Source organism: Sebastes umbrosus, chromosome 15, assembly GCF_015220745.1.
Source record: "Sebastes umbrosus isolate fSebUmb1 chromosome 15, fSebUmb1.pri, whole genome shotgun sequence".
NCBI classification, from domain to species: domain Eukaryota; kingdom Metazoa; phylum Chordata; class Actinopteri; order Perciformes; family Sebastidae; genus Sebastes; species Sebastes umbrosus.
Window position 1 is genome coordinate 14,691,978 of NC_051283.1, and position 22,913 is coordinate 14,714,890.

Consider the following 22,913-nt stretch of genomic DNA (forward strand, 5'->3'; position numbering starts at 1 on the left):
ATATAATAACAACAATAACAATACAGTGAATAAATAAATGAATAATATACAGTGCAGGAAGAGGCAAAAAACCCACTGGGCTTATCTGAAGCCTTCACCTTTAGAGACAAGATTCATATAAAGAAATAATATGACTACATAATAGTGATAACAAACAATTAGGACAAGATATATATAATAACAACAATAACAACACAGTAAATATATCAAATCATAAATGAATAATATACAGTGCAGGAAGAGGCAAAAAAAACACTGGAGCCTCCATCCAGAGACAAGATTAATATAAAGAAATAATATGACTAGATAATAGTGATAACAAAAAAATAAGGACAAGATTAATATAAATTAATAATATGACTACATAATAGGGATAACAAAACAATTAGGACAAGATTAATATAAATAAATAATGTGACTACATAATAGTGATAACAAAACAATTAGGACAAGATTAATATAAATGAATAATATGACTACATATTAGTGATAACAAACAATTAGGACAAGATTAATATAAAGAAATAATATGACTACATAATAGTGATAACAAACAATTAGGACAGTATATATATAAAGAAATAATATTACTACATAATAGTGATAACAAACAATTAGTACAAGATTAATATAAATAAATAATATGACTACATAATAGTGATAACAAACAATTAGGACAAGATTAATATAAAGAAATAATATGACTACATAATAGTGATAACAAACAATTAGTACAATATTAATATAAATAAATAATATGACTACATAATAGTGATAACAAACAATTAGGACAGGATTAATATAAAGAAATAATATGACTACATAATAGTGATAACAAAACAATTAGGACAAGATATATATAATAACAACAATAACAATACAGTAAATATATAAAAAAAGACAAGTGTGTGTGTGTGTGTGTGTGTGTGTGTGTGTGTGTGTGTGTGTGTATGGTTAGTGTTGGTGAGGAGGATATTGATTTAAATATCTATAAAGACTTCTTCAAACAACATTGTGAGTGGGAAAAAACAACAAAAAAACAACATAAAAACAGATACATGGACAACATGGGGATTACAAGACAGCAATTAAATGACCCTTTAAGCGACTTTTGAAACTTTTGACAGATGAACAGTTTATTGATAGATGTGAAAAGGTACTCCATAATTTGGTTTAAACAAACCCAGACATAACATCAACACAAATGTAGCTTTTGCGCGGGAAAAAAATGAACATTTCTAGGTAATAATAAATGGTATAAAAGCCATGCATTGATTGTTTTAAATATCAGCCATTATAATAAGAACTAGGGTTGCCAGGTTGTGGAGACTCTATGTGCTGGTGTATCCTCCTCCTCCAGCAGGACATTCTGCTTATGATGCTCAGTCAATAAAGATTTGTTATGGAATAAAACCAAGTCTGCAGTTATGTATTAATTGGCTGTTAATAAATAGATTTAGTTTTCCGTTCAGGTCAGAGGTCAAACAGTGCACAGGAGGAGTTTACCTGATGCAGGGCAGACACACCTTCTGGGGGACGCTGGTCACCCTCTAAAATAAAACACATGAATAAATGAATAAATAAATGAATAAATAAATGAATGAATAAATAAATACATAAATAAATACATGAATAAATACATAAATAAATAAATACATACATACATAAATAAATAAATCCATACATAAATAAATAAATAAATTAATGCATACATACATAAATAAATAAAAATGCCGGTTGGCTGCCCTTCCTCATTTTCTGGTAATAAATGAACGAATAGATAAGAAAAGGAAAAAATACACTTTTCACCCCTGTAGCTCTCTTTCTTACACTTTTTCATGTGCCCGGCTGCACTTATTTGTTAATAAAAGTATAAATCGTAGTGAAACTGACTAAACACTTTTAAGCCAACAATATCAGGGACCATTTGTTTATAATAAATACAGTTATTTATGAAAATAAAAATCGTAACTTGTATCTTAAAACCATTGTGAAGTCTGATGTGTGTTGTGGTTTACGGGACTAGCGTTAGGGCTCTGGGGGGTTGAACCCTAACTCTAGAGTGGCAGAGGTTAAAGACCTACCATTGACATTTTACAACCTGATAATCCAAAAGTTGTTCTTATTAACCCATTTGTGCCCAAAGACTATATTTAGTATGATAAGGAAAAATGCCACTACATTTGTTCTGATTGGTCAAAAGTTTTGAATTTTGGTACGGACATACTTTGGGCAAGTATCTATTTTTAGATCACATAAAAATCCACACATTTATTTATAGTCAAAGTCAGGATTTTAGAAAAATTAGGAAAAATGCGTACATTGTGTTAAATGTTTTCCAAATGAAATATTTTTTTATGCTGCACGTGTGCATATCTTTGATATTCAACTTATTTGTTCATAGATACTAAATACTTGATTGCGCTCCTTGTAGTTTCTGAGATACAGACATTTTCTCATCATACTATACAGCAAAAACAGAAGTCCCATGTGTCCAAATACTAGAGTATGATAAGAAAAACTCACTTAACAGCCAAACGGTTTGACCTACTGTATTTTGAAAATGTCTTCACATTTGCAGCCCAGAGAACACCTCAGATGCAGGCACAAATGGGTTAATGCCTATCTATAAAGCATGACGCCATAGTAAATGACTTATTAACCTACTTCCGGTAAAGCTACAGTATAGCTGAGGCAGTTTGAGCTGTCAGGGCAAAGGTCTGAAACATACAGGATATGAAGATGTGCATATTTTCAATAATTAATAGGCTTATTCATAGCTACCCCTTTACCATATATAGACCTAGACTTGTCTTTTACACTGTCCACTCTCAGCCCCATGTCTGAGATTACTCTAAAGATGCCCACTGCAGAGATAAAATTGCATAGGGGATTCCAAATTCAATTACATATTTATCAGCATACAAACTGTGGCTTTCAAGGTCCTTATTTACATAAAAAACATCATATTTCAGTGTAGAATAAAACAATATGGGTGTTAAAATTGTGAATAAATAAACAGAAAGAATGCAGCGATATTAGGGCGCAAGGTTGTGGCGTATCACACCACCAAGGAGAAATGAAACAGATTGAAGGAGCTCTACAACATGAAGGTCAATTAAGACAGTTTTATGGAGACTTAATTGCAGAAATGTATGTGGTCAGACAAGTCAAGTTTATCTGTAGAGAGCTATTTTTTTAACAAACATCTTTCTCACAAAGTGCAGACAAAACAGAGGACACAAACCAAACCAGAGCAGCAGGACGGTCGTGATATAAAGGGCGGGAGTCCATGTGAAATAAATAGGGGACATTAAACGGCATTAATGAGTCCAATGTGTGCATTGATCGTGGTGTGTGTGTGTGTTTGTGTGGTGGTGGGGGTTACCACAAAGCAGCCATAATGACCATCATTGCCATTACCATCATCATCACAGGCATGGCATTTGGAGAGCGCCATTATCATCATTATTATAGCTAATATCGCTGATGATGAGGCTTTCATGGCCTCTTGTTGGCCCTGACTTAGGTATCGTCATGGAAACAGATGACAGAAAAAGAGCAAGGCTTTATTGAATTACTCTATGAAGCTATTCTGACCAAATGGGGCTTGAATGTTGCACTGTCTGAGTATAGTGGGGGAGCGGCAACGCGGAGAGTCCTGAGGAGAGACGGATGAGAGTCAGGGGCAGAGAGAGGGAGACAGAAACATGGATAGAAATAGATAAAAGAAAAAGGAGAAAACAGTGGCTGCACTGAGGGGCATGTGATTGTGCAGAGACACAGATCCACTGGTACAGATAGTCCAGCACAGACGCATATTGTCTGATGGCTGGAAACAATGACAGCAATTCACCAACAAAGACACAGTCATATAAGAGGAAATCATCGCTACTAACTCTATAACTCCAGTACAGACAGTGGACATCAGAAGCATTGATTTAATCTTTAATGAGTCTTCTACAGCAGGCCTCTGCTTGTCCTAAAATAGCAGAGTGATAAATGAGCTTCATCTCTTATTTACTTGTTTCAAAGAGACTTTCCAACTTGATTAATCTCAGATTGTCCCCAAATCCAATTCTTTACATTGCTAACACATCCCAACTAAGTGTAAATGTCATCGGCTGATATTTTGCTACTTTGGAGGACAACAACCGTCTTTTTATGAGTCAGAAAGCAGAAATAGCTTGACGCCTTCCAGCTATCTGAGGGCTCCTGCAGATTTTATCACGAGGTTTGAAACCTGAATTTCCTGGTGAGAAACTTCATGTTACTGATTATATGGATGGGGAAAGTTTCCACTTTCTATTTGAATATTAATACAATGAAATGGAATTTTTTTTTTTTAATTAAAAGCTATCGTCCAAAAAACACATTTTTATTAATCTCGCTCAGTTTGTGAAATAAATATTTCCAACTGTAAGATCAGAAGTAAAGAACATACAGTACAATTATGAATGAGTCTGAAAGTGCTATCATTTAATTTGAACATTTCATGTACACGCTGCACGGCTTCAGTCTTATATTTCTAGTCCACAATCTGTCTTTCATGAAGAAACATTAAACATTGTGCAACGCTCCGTGCCTCTGCTACAAGTATGTAAATCAGTACAATATGACAACCACAAGATGTGTAAACATAACAATTCCCAAAATAGCATATAGCTATTTGAGGAGACAGATTTATAGATTCATGCATCAATAGAAACACTGTATGTAAACTGTGATGTGTTCAGGAGCAAATTAAATCTCAACGAAATGTTGTGATTACTGTTGAGAAATAGGAACAAAAATGGACTCATCTGCAGTAGAGACATTATAGATGTTCATATTGATCAGCTTGGTAACTCACCTAATGAGTCATTACACACTGCAGTAAGACTGCAGAGGAGGCCCTGTCTAGGGCTGTCCCGAATACCATTTTTGGGGCTTCGAAGCTTCGATGAAAAAATATTCGAAGGTATTCAAAGCTTTGAGGCGCGGCAGGCTGACATGTTCTTCTGTCTGTCTCTATCTCCGCTGTTACAGTGCCGCTGCCGTACTACTGTACACACAAGCTCCTCTACGCACAACAAACAGCAATATCTGTCTGAGAATAACTAATAATAATTAATGTTGAATACGAATAATGAATAATAATGTCAGATTATTCCTTATTTTATGGGCTATTTGGGGATTTATACATTATTATTACATTAAAAAAACAAAACATTCGAATACTGATTTGGAGCTTGATTACCATGGTAACGGTCGAAGCATTCGGGTCAGCCCTAGCCCTGTAAATTATGAAATGGTTTATTCCAAATGCTATATGCCGTTTATAAATTCGACTATTATTTCTTTTAAAACAGAATCAGGAAACTTGATTAATACAATGTGACAAACAACAACAATGTAAGATACAATAACAGTGAGATTCCTGAAGGAAACAGTTTTTAAATGACTGATCCAAAACACAAAGCACTATTAAAAAACAAACAAAAACAATGGAGATCATTTTTAAAAAACAGACTGGCAGTGCCACTTTCTACAAGGCATTTCTGGCGTGAACATTTCTCCAACTTTAGATCAGTCAACCAACTATAATTACTCCTGTTTAACAGTGATATGTAATCTGAGGCTCTTTATACTGGGTCCCATTCACCCAAATACATACAGAATATCTACACAGAAACAATGTGTTGTAACATTATCTGCACATATAGTCACAGTTATGTTCTGTCTCGAGTGCAGCAGGGATGCTCAAATCGTAGGAGAGATTTGTAAGCTTTCTAATGTAGGTGTATTGTCTGGGTAAACATGTACAATAAGTCAGCTTTTAGTTTTTCCCCAGCATTTAAGGACACCCACCTACACAACACTCCAATACCGAAACACTGTCAGTCAGTACTGATATGTCACTGCATGGGTTTGGGTTAGATGTAGCTCTCCTGCTCCTCCTTCATAGGGATAATGGTTTGAGTGCCAACTTCAGATTCTTCGAAAACAGTAATTTCTTCGTTCCCCCCTGTTTGCTTCTCTTCTTCCACCTCCTTTTGTTCTGTTTCAGTCCTTCCATCATCTTCCTCCTCCTGTTCCTCTACAGTTATGTCTGTCTGAGTGAGGTTTGGGTCCGTGCAGCCGTGCTGGTTGTCTCGACTCGGTTTGGGGCTCTGGCTGTCGTGTTGATGGTCCTGGCTGTTGAAGAATCTTCGGATGGTGTGTTTGGGCAGACCCAGCTGAGCCGAGAGGGTGTGGACGGCCTCCTCGTCTGGGTTGAGGCCCACGTCCTGAATGAAGCTCTGCAGGATTCCCAGTGCTTCGTGGGACACTCTTAACCCCTCACCTTGGACCTCATCTGCACCTTTGACCTCATTATCTGCCTCTGAACAAACCTCAGGCCCGCCTCGCTCCTCGTCCTTCACATTGGGCCATTTCATAGTGAGCTTCTCCTTCTCCTCTTTGCTGTCTCCAGGGATCTCATTAATCCCTTCCTCACCCACATTTCTGTCCATCACCTGCTCCTTGCTTTCTATATCTGTTTCCCTAAAACTACCAGTACAACCCCAGTCCCCTCCAAAACTGCTCCTCTCTCCCTGCCCCCCCTCAACCCAGTCCTTACTGTCCACTCTCTCATCATTAACACTGCCCCGGCCCTGCAGACGGACTCTCATGTGCCCCCAGTTGCCTCCCGCCTCAGACTCGGCCGGCGATGCAGCACATGGTTGCCGTGGAGACAGGTGGGGTCCCGCCTCCGGCTGCAGGGGTTGATGGGGTTGAAGATGGTGTTGCTGTGGCAGCGGAGAGTTGCGTTGGTACTGACGAGAGAAAAAGAGAATTAGAAGTAATTAGAGTAAAAATCTGTATTTGGTCTTTTTCAACACCAACTAATTTCCATTTTGTGTTAATGTGGATATTATTGTGTTTAATGTTAATGGTAGATGGTGTGAAGGGAACTCAGCCTACACAGAAATATATTTATATGATTTTAAGTGATAGGCCTATTTAAAGGGTTACTTCTGTATTTTTCAACCTGGACCCTATTTTCCCATGTTTTTGTGTCTAAGTGACTAATGGGGACAATCATTTTTTTAAATTGGTCCAGTATTGAGGGATAACGCTGTAACAGACAGCAGCAAAACAAGCTACAAGGGCAAGTGAGCAGCGTCAATGTGCTTGTTTTTGTCCCTGACAGCCTCAGATTGTTATTTTAAGTGTCTGACAACATTATGGAAAGGACCCTACAGAGAAATAAAACCTTTTTCTTACCTTTCCCTTGATCTAGTCTGTTTGTTATTGTGTCCAAGTCCCGCTCAAGGAGAAGTCTCGATGCGAAATCTGAATGTCTGTATTCTCTGGCTCAAATAAACACGGTCAACATCGAATTCAAAGACCTGATCCACATTGTCGAAATCATCTAAATATTCAGCCATGACACTGAAAATCTTTTAGGTAACACTAAGCTACGCTTTCTATACTCCAACACAACAAGCTCTGCCCGTTTCCACCATGGATGTATTCTACTATTCCACTGTTGTCTTCCAGCGCCACATCACCTCGTGAGATTTCAGAACGAGACTTCTCCTTGAGCGAGACTCTTTCCATAATGTCAGACACACATAATAACAATCAGAACCTGTCATGGTAAAAACAAGTATTTTTAGTGGATGTAAATGACGGTGCCAACTTGCCCAGATAGCACCATATTGCAGCCCGTGAGCAGCTACCGTCTGCAGTGCTCTCCCTCAATATTGGACCAGTTTAAGAAATTTGTAGTTACTATTCGTCAGACACAAAATCATGGGAAAATAGGGACCAGGTTGAAAAACCCTTTAAAAATGTACAAGTAATATAAGCTATATAACAATTTCACATGTGAGGTGTTCTGCAATGCAACCATTCATGTCCACAGAACTGATCAGGGTCTGATATAGTACATGAAGTCTTCCTGTCTTGCTATTAATGTAATGGTATTCCATGTAACCATGCACTTTCACAAACAGAGGGATGCACAACCATTTTTTGACATTAACTATGAGCCTGTGCTATAATCAAGCCATTCATCCATGCGCAAGTTATGGAAGGACATTTTTGGCATTTAGCTGTCATTACCATGCAGCTTTTGTATTGCACGCCCTAGAGATCTATTGACTCTCAATGTGATGTATTCTCTTTCAAATTTTGGGTAAAATTGATATTAAACTTTTTATGGATCACTTCTCTTAAATAGATTTTTAAATGCTTTACAAAAAAGAAAGTCAAGTCACCTCAAACCCTCTTGAGAAGGACAGCGTCCCCTCTAAAAAATGATGATTGGAAGGTTATTTATCTGCCTTTACTGCTTGTTTTTTGTTTTTTTACAATTTATTCCAAACTGCTGTTTCTATAGCTGCAACATCTAGCAGAGACAGAGTGTGTTTGGAACAGCAGTCTGTGTGTAATGATGTTATGTTTATCTTGTTTTTGCAGTCTCACCAGTGTATTGTCGTTGCTGAGCAGTGTAAGCCGGTCAGCGCTGTGCTGCTGTGCCGTCATGTTGCTGCTCTCCTGTTCATAGATGGCGTCTCGTTCAGTCTGGCACAAGCTGAGGAACCGGCGGATCATGCACAGATTCTCCCACAGGGTCCGGTTCTCTGGGTTGGGATCCTCCCTCCAACGCAGCAGCTCACACAGCCAGCCCTATACAGCAGGGACAGTAACACTTTACTGCGAGTCCCCTGACCTACCATTTATAAGCAGTATATAAACATTTAACGGATGGTTTATAACACACTATAATGTAGTTATAGGCAGATACAACGACGTATCAGGTCTCCATAGATAGAAAAGGTGTCCATCTCTGGAGAAGTTTATGGGTGCAGACTACCTGCCTTCAAACGGAGCTGCTACTTGATTGTAAAGACTACTACATCTACTTCTTAAGCTCAGCTAAACTAACCTCATGCAACATACCTTTAAGCACTGCATGCACAAACAAAAGGCATTTATACGTTTTTCTGACACTAAGCAAGTAGGAAATAAAGGAAAATATTAGGGGTCCTAATATTGGGGGACAATAATTTCAACAAAGCCAGTTTATCACTCATTAAGCATATTTATGCAGTTCTCCAAAATCTAGTAATTTGAAAACAAACACAAGGCTTTAATCCAGGAGGCCACTGTTCGTGTCCTGTGTGTCACCTTACAGTCAGCTGTTCGTTTGTTACAGTTTAGTGTCATTTTCACTGTACAAATGTAGTAATTTTAAGCCCAACCATGTATTTTTTTCCTAAACCTAACTAAAGTGTTTAAGCACGTGTTTACAGGGGTCTGACAAAGCGTCAGTATATGACGAGTTGGGATGAGAATGCGTTGGCTATACCCTTGGCTCGGCGCACTGCTCGAAATTGCCACCGAGCGATGTGCTTAAAATTGAAATTATTTCAACTTCGACATCAGTTGCCGCTGACCTTTCAAAATGCAACCAATGAGAACGGCTGCAACTGTTGTTGTTGCCTAGAAACAGTGAATGGCGTTCCTTGCGCTCTTTTTGGGGACAAATTATACCTGCTGCCTCTGCAAGGCTCTGTGCCCTACCTCACGGTGAGTGAAGAGCAAATCTCTTATCACGTGAAAGCAGCTTAAGGCTAACACAGTGATGGGACATCAAAATTACCATAGCAACATCACGTCAATTTATATGAGTTTTGATTCATGTCACCCCCACTATCCTATTCATTTTGTGAGTAATTAGAGTTTAGGAAGATATACCTAAGTGGTAATAACTGCAAATCTGAGGTCTCAATTCAGCCTTCCCTTGCTCTATAAACTTTGCATTCACATTAATTGATTCAAAATGTGTTCATGTTGTAAAGCAAAGCCAAACTAGAATAACCACCTCACAGTTGTATGTCTCCGCCAACCAGTCAACTTGCAGTTTACATCCATGTCTGTCCAAAATGTCCTCATTTCATAATTTTATCCTACTAGACATTTGTGCAAAATTGTCGTAATTAGCGTATGATTTCTTGAGTTATGGCCAAAAACGTGCTTTGTGAGGTCACAGTGACCATGACCTTTGACCACCAAAATTGAATCAGTTCATCCTTGAGTCCAGGTGGACGTTTTTGCCAAAATTGAAGAAATTCCCTCAAATATTATTCCTGAAATCTCGCGTTCACAAGAATGGTACGGACGGACGGACAACCCAAAAACATACTGCATCTGGCCACGGCTGTTGCTGGCGCGGAGGCATAAATAAAAAAAAATGACGGAGAGATTTTCTTATTAGCTAGAATTGTTTTCTGCATCACAAGGGAAGAAACTTGTGAGTGGCAGACTGAGGAACGTAAAGCCAAGCTAGTTTCAGATTCATGAACTGGAGCGTGATTACGGTCGCAAGCAGGCTGATACGCACACACAGATTCACACAAATACACACACACACATGCGCGCGCACACACACACACACACACACACTCACACACACACACACACCTGGCGGTAGCCCAAGTCTAGCACACAATGCCATCCAGATGCACAGTGCAGATAGAACAGAGAGATCCAGCATGGTTCTGCCTGCCAAACAGCCGGTAATACAGAGAGAGAGGGAGCGTGAGAGAGAGAGAGAGAAAGAGAGAAAGAGAGAGGCAAAGAGGACATAGAGAAAGTAAAGTTAAAAGGGAGGCCAGCGAAGAGATAGAAAAAAAACCTCAGGGGTTTTGGACCACCTGTCTGTACTGGCATGGCCGCTGAATGACCTCCAAATATTTTTATGATAAGTAGAGAGAAGGGAGAAAAAAAGGAAGAAAGAACGAACAAATGAAAGAAATAAAGGAAAGTGAAATTGGAGATATACACGAGAGGAAGAAAAAATGAAACAGCTGAAATCCCCCCATTGCATGAAGGGAAATTATCCTCAAAACAAAAGGCAATAACAAGCTTATGGGGCTGCCATAAAAATGAGAACAATAAACACTTGAATCATGCCTGTGTGTGTGTTTGTGGTATTACACACACATGCATGTGCTCATACAGTGTGTCTATGTGCAGAAATAAGTAGTGTGTATGTGTGTGTGCATGTGTTTTTGTAGGGCGACAATTAAAGCGATAATTTAGGACACAATAGCAGTCTGATGCACCGATGATAGTCCTCTGCAGAGTACAGCTGCTGAGTTGATTATCTGGGTTTCCTCCATGCACACTAGTTATCCTGCTTTAACTGAGGAGATGGATTCATCGTGGAAGCTAAATTTGAACAATCAAGAAATAGAAACAATTGGGTGTAATATGTGTGTGTGTGCTTAATATTGGACTCATCAGATTCAAGTAAGTACCTGACTCTTGGAGGCAGCCACCTTTGCAAACAGAGCCTGGGACACCTTGGCTCTCTTCATCTCGTGCTGAATGTCCTCGTAGATTGAAGAGCTGACATTGAGAACACAACTGTCTGTCCTGCACCCTCTGTCTCCTGCAACTGGGGACAGTCTCGCCTAAAAAGAGACATATAAGAGGACAGAAAGAGAAGAAAATTGGGTTTAAATGCGAGCCACAGTAAGTATCTAAGTAACGGAATTCTGGTTTGGCCAGGTGCTCCGTCAAACACACTTTAAAGTACTCGGAAAATGGGAAGCCAATGAGGTGAGGGGAGTCAGGGGGTGATCTGGGGGGGACAGCATGAATCAGTGCACATGATATTCCCTCGAAGTGAAGCTCCTTCCTGGCAGGAGAAGCAGCTGGCAACTTCATGTATATTAGAGGAAACATGTGGCAGTCTGCACCCTCTCCAGGCCAACAGAGGGAGTCAGCAGTGTGTATAGTGCACAGGGAGCTGCCCACACCAGATTGGAAATACCAGAAAATGGGGGGAAAAAAACATTAGAGATGAAAAAAAGAAGCTTTGAGGGAGGACTCATTAAAGACATCGCTAGAGAGGAAGCTGTTGGGTCAGTCTACTGCAGATCATATCATCTTTCCTGCACTGCAGTATTGGAAAGATGAAGGGTAGAAGTAAAGAGAAAAATCAATATAATTTTTCTGTTCAAGAGTCGGTTAGAGAAGTGGTTCCCAACCTTTTTCCTTAAGGGAGTAAGCTGACGATCCCCTGACTAAGTAACACATTTTATGGATATTTCATATTATATTCAATGCATAACAATAACAGCACAGAACAACTGATAAACTGTACATTTCACCCAAATAGTGAATGCAATAATTGCAGGAGGTTTGTGTAAAATGAGCGATTTAGATGAATTTTGAGCAGATTATTTGCATCAGAGATGAGTTTTCCTGTTATCTTTAGGAACTTTTAATACAATTCTCTGTCTGTAATATGTATTTTTTCTATTTTAACAATCAGACATACTTATAATTCTTATTTTTTGACAAATTTAGTGTTTTTTTAGCCATTGTTCTATTTAGCGCTTTGGTTGTTTTAACTGCATACTTTTGTAATACTGTATTGTGTGTTTAGCAGAGAAGGAAGACTCTGTGAATATATATCTTAAATAATAATCCAAACTTTAAAATAACTTTTTAATTTAGTTTTCTTTACAGAAATGAATGAAATGCTGAGATATAGGCCAACTGTATACTTTTTTTTTTTTCTTAATTTTTTAAAGTTGTCTTACAACCCTTAAAATTAAGAAGGCCTCGCGACCCCCCCCGTTAAGCTTTGGCGACCCCTAGTGGGGGTCGGGACCCTCAGATTGGGAACCGGTGGAATAGTGGGAAGTCCTTTCCTACTCTCCAACCTTTTGATTTACTAATACTGTATACAAATGCTGTTTTTTTTATTTATTTTAAAGATATGCATTGGAAATTATTAACAAAAAATACACCATCACAACAACATCAACTACATCGGATAATTAGCATTAAAGACAAAGTACAGCTGAGGGTGATGGGTAAGTTTTGGAGGTATTTGATCAAAAACCAAAGTACAGTTTTGACATGATGCTAGCATTAACAGCTAAGGGATCACCAATTGTATTACAAATCACACTTAAAGGGAGCATAAATGTCGATACCAAATGTCTTGGCAATCTATCCTTAGTTGTCAAGACTGTTGACTCAAAACCACAAATGTCTACCTCATGGTGCTGTTAGAGGAAAGGTCAGGGGTCAGTAAGCTTCACAACTTCGCAACGACTCCCTAATATAATACAATGATTTATGTTTTGTTGATTATGTCTTTTACTTATCTTTGTTAAATTAACTAAGTTCCATCAGTATTCTCTCTCCATACAATTGTCTTTCACAGCAGTCTATGTGTTTTATCTGCTAACAGTACTCCTCCATCTACAATATTTCAGTTCTCTTTCATGGGAGAAACACATCAGTCAAAGCATTTCACAGCAGCTTTGTGACACTGATTTTTGATTTTGTCTCTCTGCCGGCTGACCTGTGTGGATCTCGGTGGCGTGTTATTGCAGCTTGGGATGAATCCAGTCAGGCTTCGGTCTTTCTCCTCCAGGTAGATGCGCTCCCTCTCAACCTCGGGCAGCTGCAGGAATCCGTACATGGCCCGCAGGTTGACCAGCAAAGACTGGGAGGCGTGTTTAGGGTCCTCCTCCTTCCGCAGGATCTCTGACAGCAGGCCCTGGTAAAGGCACACACAAGTCGATACTCATTGATTAGTATAAGCAAACAATACACAATGATACATGCATCATTCAGACATGTTGATGTATATTGGCTTCAGACTGCTATTCAAAGAGAAGGATTGCTGGTGTTGCTAAAGTTACCATCAAAATGATCTTAAGGCTATAGTTTATTCCTTTGCTGTGCATTCAAATAAAAATCTTGAAAGAAATATTCTGACTTCCTGGGAAATATGGATTTTCCCATCATTTTTACATATATAAAGTTTCTCATATGCCTGAAGGAATTTTGTGAAAGCTCCTCATATCCACCTCTGGATCTCATTCAAAGGGGCACCTTATCAAGTTCCTGCGGTTTAGTGTTTCACAGATGATCCAGAGCCAGTTCTCCAGTCAGTGCTAAGCACGCTACTCGCTTGTAGAGCTAGCATTATTCTGTGTGTATCTGTGAAGGCAGGAAAGCCTTCAAACACCACATGCAGATAGTAGGGCTTCCTTCCTGAAAAGAAATCAGATTTCACGCTGGCAGTAAGGGAGGAAACAGCCTTCTTATTCAAATCATGGATCATCTTTGGATCCACCCTGCAAACAAACCCCCTCCTTCCAAATAAATGGCGGCTTTGCGTGAATCGCCGAATGACAAATGCTCTCCTCACTTCTATATGGCATCTTGGCGTCATGCCCAACTTGTATGGCTGGCGCCGAAGCACCTTGGACTTGGCAATGGGGAAACATGGGGGTGGATAATAACCAGCTCTGCTTATTGTGATGAAAATGATAATGACGGTAATAATAATAATAACAATGGGCTTAGCCTGTCCTCTGAGCGCGGGTAGGGTGGTGAATGTAAGATGATAGACACAGATAACGTGGTATTTTAGTGTTAGAGGCGATGACAGAGGAAGATATGGATACAAAACGAGGGACACCAGTGGAAGGAAAAAGGGAACGATTAAAAAAAAAAAGATGGATTGACAATCAGAGGTAGAGATTAAATGGCAAGATGGAGGGACAGTAAGGCAGAAGAAGAGGTAGAGAGGGAGACAGCTTTTCTCCAAGGGGTTGTGATTAGTTGGCCCAGCAGCTGCTTCAGTGCTGGCACCAGCTTTGTGCTGCAGAGGGCTGGCACAAACACACACACACACATACACATACATACATACACACACATGCATGGGGGGAGGGGGCACTGCGGCAAAGGCCATGCCAATGTGCCAACCATCAAACACACTTACCTACAACCGCAACACCAGAAAACACTTCCAAAAGATAATCACCAGCAACCTCTTATGAATTTCAACACCTTTCATGCAGATCAAAGTCCCCTCCGTTCATACCTGGGTTCTGTTAAAGGCCACCCGGGCAAAGATGGCTTGGGAGATGCCTGCTCTCTTCAGTTCCTCCCTCACACAGTGGTAGATGTCATTCGCCACGTCGTTTGGCCCCACAGAAGACCCAGCCAGTGTCTGGGTTTGTGGCCCTGCTACGGGGCCTCCCACTGGGCCACACTGTGTCTGCTGCGGGGGTTGGGAATCGGGGGCTTTGGAGAAGACCATGGCGGGGGGAGCCATCCCTACAGGCGGGTGGTTGAGATACTGCTGCGGGGCCGGTGAGAGACCCTGGCCAGCTAGCATGCGGCTGACAGCATACTGCTGGTTAAGAAACTGGGCCATCACCAGCTGCTGGTTGACCATTTGGGAGCTGAGAGGCTGGGCTACCAACCCGGGGGGGCGCAGGCCGAGGGGGGGATGGCCACATATGTTGGCTACTTCTCCATGAGAGAAAAAAAGGGTGGAGCTCTGATCAGCTGGGCTACTTGTGATTGGCTGCTGGGTGAGGGTGATATGTGCGGACTGGTCAGAGAAGCTGTCGATCTCTGGTGCAGGAGAAGGAAAACAAAGACAGATGTTCAATTATTAACACATCAAATACTAACAGTGTGTCCCAAATACGCACTAAATACTAATTCTAATGAGGTTTTGAGTATGTGGTGTGTTCACAATGGAAAAGAGTCAAAAAGAAGAATATTCAAAAAAGACAGCATGCGCAACAAATACAGTGTGCTGCCGACGGACTATTCTCCCACAATGCAATGCACAAATTAAACGGAGAGTCTGTTCACAGCTGTACATTTTTTTAAATGAATTGGAAACATCTTGATATCTGACGTATTGATTGCGCTATGATTTGTGATATTAGGGGGAATTAATATGCTGATGTGTAGGTCAGGACATCTCTGCAGCCCCACAATATTTACATTTTTTTTTCCCGTAATAATTTATTGGGAGTAACAACAGGTGTACAGAAATATACAAATTGAGCCCAAATGTAAATGATTGTCCCTCCATATTTTGGTATTTTTCCCCCAAAGCCCCCTTCCATCCAACCCTTATCCATTGCCGATGCAAAAAGGATAAAGAACAAAAAACAGAGTTAAATTAAAGAAAAAAGAAAAAGAAAAGGAAAAAGAAAATAAGATTAAAAAAGATAAAAGACAATATTTAATTTAAAATGGTAGTTTGACATATAATTCACCTTTAATAAATATTGAGCTTCCTGCGATTTGAAAATTGCATTAGGCCTTTTTGAGATTTTGATAAAATTTCATTGTGCACCCCTATATATAATGTTTCGTCTAACTGCTAAAACAGTATACTACCCTGTTAGTATATACTGTATAGAATTAGTATGTAGTATGGCTTTGGGACATGCTGTAAGACTTATCAGGCACACTTAATGTTTGCAGACATGATTGAAAGCTCTCACCCTTGAAGCATTTGGTCTTCTTGAAGTGCTTGTACCATCGACCAAACTCGTGACACTTGGCAGCTGAGACATTTGCATAGTAAGTGCTATTCACAATAGATGATATCATACTCTGAAACAGAGGGGAAAAGACAATAGAAATTCATTACATTTTCCGAGCTCCTGCTATGGGCGGCCTGGGCGTCTCAGCTGTTCACACATCTGATATTAATGAACTCAGATCTGTGTTATTAAAAAGACCCCCAGGTAAATAGGATAATAAAGACAGATGAGTGTGTCAGTGTGGGAGCTCTGTGTGCATGTGCGTGCATGCATGTGTGTGTGTGCAATAAAACAAAACACTACAGGTCATCAGAGACTATTCCTCTCTGTCTGTCTGTCTGTCTGTCTGTCTGTCTGTCTCTCTCACACACAGTTTTTCCCCGAAGACTATCCTGTGCAATCTTTACATCTGATTACACCTTTCATCTTCTCATATTTATTTTAATCTGCGTCTTGCAAACAAAAGAGGGGGTAAAAGGAGTGATAGGAAAGACGGGGGAGGGAGGATTGGCTAGTATCAGATCTGCAGAGAAGGGAAGAAGAGAGAGATAGTGAGCAATTTATGGATGTCCTACGCACCCTCAGGCGAAATAACAGATAGACTAAGTTGATAATTATGAATATTCATAAAAAGGCCTTCCCCAAATACTGCATGATTAATGTAAAATTATTTCTGCAGTTGTGTCTGTGTTTGCTTGATTAAACGATCAAAACCAGATTTGGATGTTGTTGCTGAATCAGTCAAGAGTGAAGGTAAAAAAGGTAGATACCACAGAGGGAGAGTGATGGACGGATGGAGTAAGGGAGAGTAAGACGGTGGGTGAGGCTGACAGACAGAGGCAGACAGGCTGGCAGTCGAAATAATCAAGATAGGCAGCAGCCCAGGCAGCAGGGAGGCTTTTTAAGAGATAGCCATCTCTCGTTATCTGTTTCTCTCTCGCGCTCTGCCCCCACACCTTATCTACCTCTGCATCTGGACTTCCTGTCTAACTATTGGACCACCACACGCTTACTCTGCCGCATGCGTCAAAGGAGGCAGAAACACACACATGCAGTACACAGTACACACATCTGCAGAGTATGGAAGGGCACACTTTGAACTTCAGTCCAATTTCTCTTCTTCTCTCTTCTTGTACTGTATGTATGCTCCAGCCTGTTCTCATTCCCAGGGTGTCAAATAAAGACACTTTATCACGGCCGTTGGCGTTCAATACCGCCGCATAAGGCACCTTTTAGCAGCGGAATGAGATGCACCAGGCTTTCCATTAACTACAACGTAAACCCATCCGCAGCAACAGTAAACGTTCAGAGAAAGTGCTGTGGTGACATAGTTTAAAGTGCGAAAGAGACAGACAGAGCAGGCGGAACGGGAGGTGGATGGCTCCAACAAACACAAGGCTTTCATCCAGGAGACCGCTGTTCGTGTCCTGTGCGTTACGATTCACTTTAACACTATCAGCTGTTCGTCCGTGTCCTGTGTTCACAACGTCAAGTCACATTTTCAATGTTTAATTCACAACATTAAGCATGTGTTTGCTACGATCGAAAAGTGACGCCGAGGGGTCTGACAATGCGTCAGTATGTGACAAGTTGGGATGAGAATGTGTGGGCTCTAAGTGTGTGGTGTGTGTGTGTGTGTTTGTGTGTGTGTGTGTGCTGTTGTACCTGGGACAGGGGGCACTCCTTGGCCAGGGAGCTCTGGTTCATGTCCTTGAGGAGCTCCTTCAGAGCATTTCTCACTGTGGAGTGAGTCCACTGCTCGGGTGGCAAGTCCTCCAATTTGGGACAACTAGACAAAAAGCAAATTAAAAACACTTGAATTGCATACGTTTGATATATTGCAGTTTAAAGGGATAGTCCACTGATTTAATATGGCACTTCCATAAAGTTGGGAAACTCAAAATTGACAACTTTTTCCCAGCACAGTCTTACAGTCCTTATAGTATATTGCTTGTTTAACGTAGTCTGCAGGTGATGATGTAGATGGTGATAAATCAAAACCAAAACGTTAGTTAGCTAAACTGTAACTAAAGGTAAAAGTTAGAAACTAGCTAACATTAGCGTTCATCCTTAGACACTTGACACAATCTAATTCAGAAACTCTGAAGGTAAGAAAGCGGAGTGTATTAAACTAGCTAGATAGCTAGTTTACATTAAGATACAGCGTCTTCATTGGCTTCTGCGACGCACGCAAGCTTAGACTTTAATAAGGACGTGAGCCAATGCAATGATGGGAGTGAGGCAGGCAGTTGAGATGTTCAACTAACGTCAAGGTTAAGAAATGGTATGGTCCACTTTAGGGGTGTCTGAAATCATATTACGAGATTCTTCCAGGCATGAATATGGGAAATATATTGTAATATTTAATTAGGATTACAGGTAAGAAGGATATATACTGTAAATGTTTCGACCCCCCTGACCTGTTAATTAGTAGGGTCAGACCCACCCCATGATTCAAAACCTGCAACTTTACTTTTATTACCCACTATGGTTCAAGCTCCAAAAACAGCGGATCCTTTAAGTCCAATAACAATAACTTTATGACATCTTTCTGATGACATCATTGGGGTTATTTTCTCAGACTCAAGAAAGCTCCCTTTAGAGCCACAGAAGATAGACAACTGAGTGGTACTTCTTGTGACGAGTAAACTGAACCTCATGTGTAAAATCAGTTGGTGTGCCCCTTTAAAAACAATATCTCCCCAAAACTTCTCAACTTGCTTCTATAGAGCCTCTCCCAGCATGCACTGGGTGATGTAAGACCCTGAACAAGTTTCCAGTCTAAAACACACGTTCAAGCATATGAATGAAAGTCTGGGCTGTGGGCGGAAAACTAAAGCACTTGATAAATGAAACGGATAAACTCATGTGAGAACCGGGAAAACATACATGGTGTCGGGTCCTTCTTTCTTTGAGCGAATAGGCCTTTTTTATGGAAGACATGTTGACATGTCACAGTAGGAAAAGCACAGTAACGGGTGTAAATCATAAAATTAATGATGTCTGAATTCCATTTAGCTGCTTCCATCATTAAAGTTATTGTAACACCTGTGATTTTTCTTTTTTTTCCTCCTGTGAAAAGGGCCTATATTAAATGATCTATTGTATCTTGTGAAAATAAATATGCTGCATTGTCCAAACTCTCATGGCGGATCTGACTCAATATGTGGCACAACTAAAGGGCAACTGTCAAAAAATTGGGACAATGATTATTTAGAAATGTTACATGAAGAAATAAATATTAATGTCATGCACCATTAAAATGCTCATCAATATTCACTGCAACAAGCAACTAAAATCACTCATTAAACCTAATCTAATGGCATCGAGATAAGATAAAAAAGAAATTGAGTTTAATCATTCCCTGGAGGGTCTGATTTGGTCAATACCCTTTGGTTATTTTATTTTCTTAATACAAACTAGAGATGGTGAGTGGCTGGAGGCTTTCCAGCATGCACTGGGTGAAAAGCAGACCCACATTCACAACTACAGATAATTTAGAGTCCGTACAGACAGGCTGAGGAATATAACCTGACTGTAACTGCAGACAGACATATTTATAGATGTGATGTCAGCCTCCTACCTGCGCAGCTGTATTTTAAGGGTGATAACATGGTGAACATCCTGCAGCATATCAGCCACTGTGGCATCAGGAGCATCTGTAACGCAGGACAGAGGCACCGGGTTCCACCTGCCCACCTGGATCAGACCTGAACACAAATGTGAAAAACATGAGAAACGATCGATCGTGTCATTGACTCTCGAGTGTCCAAGTTTATGTTACTGAATGTACCTTTGGCCTGTGCGGCAGAGCTGTGTGAGTAGCCCAGTGTCAGCAGGGCCATCTCTATCAGCTGGTTGAACAGCAGATCTCTCTTGACCAACACAAACTCGGCGTGTTCTTCTCTCCTCTCTCCCTCCTGAGGGCTTTCCCTGTGCTCCACCACGCAGAACACCGGCAGCAGGCTCCCTGAATTGATGGACAGTTATTAGACATATCGGATAACACCTAGGAGTCATAATCACTGAACAGAAAATATCATGTTTCAACCCTTGTACCTTTGCTGTGCCAGCTCTTGCTCTGCGGCCTCACTGCGGCGGGTTTCTGGGCCAGGCAGGGGTTTTTGGCCACAGGACTGCTCCTCTCCTGGGCCGAGGGTCCCGCTCCGTTTTGTTCCAGTCGAGCCAGCTTGGCAGGAGGCGGCCGGGTGTCTACAACGGGATCACTGCCCTCAGGTTTCTTGGCTCCATTACACAGGGCATCCATCTGTGGTTTCACACTAATACAGAGACACAGACGATTAAAAATCAAACAGTGTATGAGATACCCTAATGAAAAGCACTCGTATTATCTTGATAGTATGTCTGTGGTGGTCAGCTGTGAGTTAATGGGGACCTCCTGTTATGTCCCTTTACAGTATTACATATATTTGAAAGTAACTTTTGCAATGACAAACCAAATCAGGGTAGAATAGGATGCATGCGTCCATAATTTCTAGACAGCAATTGAATAATGGCATACAAATAATACAGCGAGAAGTATATCTGGATACCCGGTGAGCGTCTAGAGAGTATTACATTCATTTTAAAGTAACTTTTGCAATGACAAACCAAATCAGAGTAGAAAAGGATGCCTGCATCCATAATGTTTTAGACATTAATTAAATAATAGCACACATAAATACATCAAGTATATCTGGATACCTGGTGAGCATCTAGAGAGTATAACATACATTTTTAAAGTAACTTTTGCAATGACAAACCAAATCAGGGTAGAAAAGGATGCATGCATCTATAATTTCTAGACAGTAATTGAATAATAGTATACAAAAAATACAGCAAGAAGTATATCTGGATACCTGGTGAGCGTCTAGAGAGTATAACATACATTTTTAAAGTAACTTTTGCAATGACAAACCAAATCAGGGTAGATTAGGATGCATGCATCCATAATTTCTAGACAGTAATTAAATAATAGCACACATAAATACAAATTAAGTATATCTGGATACCTGGTGAGCGTCTAGAAAGTATTACATACATTTTAAAGTAACTTTTGCAACGACAAACCAATTCAGGGTAGGATAGGATGCATGCATCCATAATTTCTAGACAGTAATTGAATAATAGTATACAAAAAATACAGCAAGAAGTATATCTGGATACCTGGTGAGCGTCTAGAGAGTATAACATACATTTTTAAAGTAACTTTTGCAATGACAAACCAAATCAGGGTAGATTAGGATGCATGCATCCATAATTTCTAGACAGTAATTAAATAATAGCACACATAAATACAAATCAAGTATATCTGGATACCTGGTGAGCGTCTAGAAAGTATTACATACATTTTAAAATAACTTTTGCAACGACAAACCAAATCAGGGTAGGATAGGATGCATGCATCCATAATTTCTAGACAGTAATTGAATAATAGTATACAAAAAATACAGCAAGAAGTATATCTGGATACCTGGTGAGCGTCTAGAGAGTATAACATACATTTTTAAAGTAACTTTTGCAATGACAAACCAAATCAGGGTAGATGCATGCATCCATAATTTCTAGACAGAAAATTAAATAATAGCACACATAAATACAAATTAAGTATATCTGGATACCTGGTGAGCGTGTAGAGAGTGTGACAGAACGATGTTTCAGTCATTTACACCTCTCTGTCTAACAAGAAAACACAATTTTTGGCACACACGTACACACAGATCTGAAGGATATCCGGATCAGTAATAGAGGATGACCTTCACCCAGATGCAGCGATTAGGATAACCCTCTAAATCCAGTAAAAAAAAAAAAAATCAGTGAATAATAGAGCGCAGCTTCCCATAATAAAAATAATAATAATAAACCTGCTGTCATCTCCAGCAGGCGCGCCGCTGCTGTCAGTGACAGTGATTCAGTTCATCATCAGCACCTATAAATGCGCGCTAATCGTCCCACGTTTTGATTGTGCTGAAGTTTTAATCGAGGCGAAAAACCAACCTGTTTCAGTCGGCACAACGTGCATGTCCGACCTGCCATCATACAACAACAACAACAGCCCGCTCCAGCAGACATCGGCTGTATCCATGTGGTATTATCCTCGCTTCCATTGATCTCCAGATGAGGAAACCGGTTCTCTTCGGTCTGTATGCGTCCTTTTTCTTACACTAATCGTCTATTTAACATCGATAGTATATCGTGTTTACTGTCTAAGTAGTTTTGCTTCTGATCCCTCCTTGTTTTTCGCTTTCCGGTGTATAGAGAAATGGCCTTAGCGCAAGTTCAGAGCGACCTCCCATCCAGAGCACCGGGACACTGTTGGATCAAATCAAGCTCCAGAGAGAGAGAACAATGCACGGCTCGGAGCTCCTGGAGTACATCCTCTATCATAGATCAGCTCCAGCACTGACTCCGGGATAGCAGTTGTTGGTTACACTTCAAAGCCGTATGCGCACCAGGAAGAGAGAGACAGAGAGAGACAGAGAGAGAGAGAGGAGGAGAGAAAGAGAGAGAGAGGCTCACACACACACCCACACAGACTCATAAATA

General features: G+C 40.3%; 1 protein-coding gene across 1 annotated transcript; it reads right to left on the bottom strand.

Moving 5' to 3' along the window:
* Positions 1–4,458: 4,458 nt before the first annotated feature.
* On the bottom strand, positions 4,459–22,913 carry satb1a (SATB homeobox 1a). Its single transcript, XM_037795958.1, has 11 exons — positions 22,365–22,913; positions 20,427–20,647; positions 20,161–20,337; positions 19,951–20,077; positions 18,033–18,156; positions 16,326–16,437; positions 14,897–15,435; positions 13,361–13,558; positions 11,295–11,450; positions 8,455–8,658; positions 4,459–6,797 (listed from the first exon to the last, which is right to left on the bottom strand). Exons 2-11 carry the CDS (start codon positions 20,632–20,634, stop codon positions 5,916–5,918), a joined length of 2,727 nt encoding a protein of 908 aa, XP_037651886.1. The 5' UTR covers positions 20,635–20,647; positions 22,365–22,913; the 3' UTR covers positions 4,459–5,915.

Coding starts and splice junctions, on each gene's coding strand:
- satb1a (XM_037795958.1), bottom strand. CDS start 20,634: ATGGATGCCCTGTGTAATGGAGCCAAGAAACCTGAGGGCAGTGATCCC. Junction 20,078..20,160: donor CTCTGCCGCACAGGCCAAAG/GTACATTCAGTA, acceptor ATTTGTGTTCAG/GTCTGATCCAGGTGGGCAGG. Junction 16,438..18,032: donor AGGAGTGCCCCCTGTCCCAG/GTACAACAGCAC, acceptor CCTCTGTTTCAG/AGTATGATATCATCTATTGT.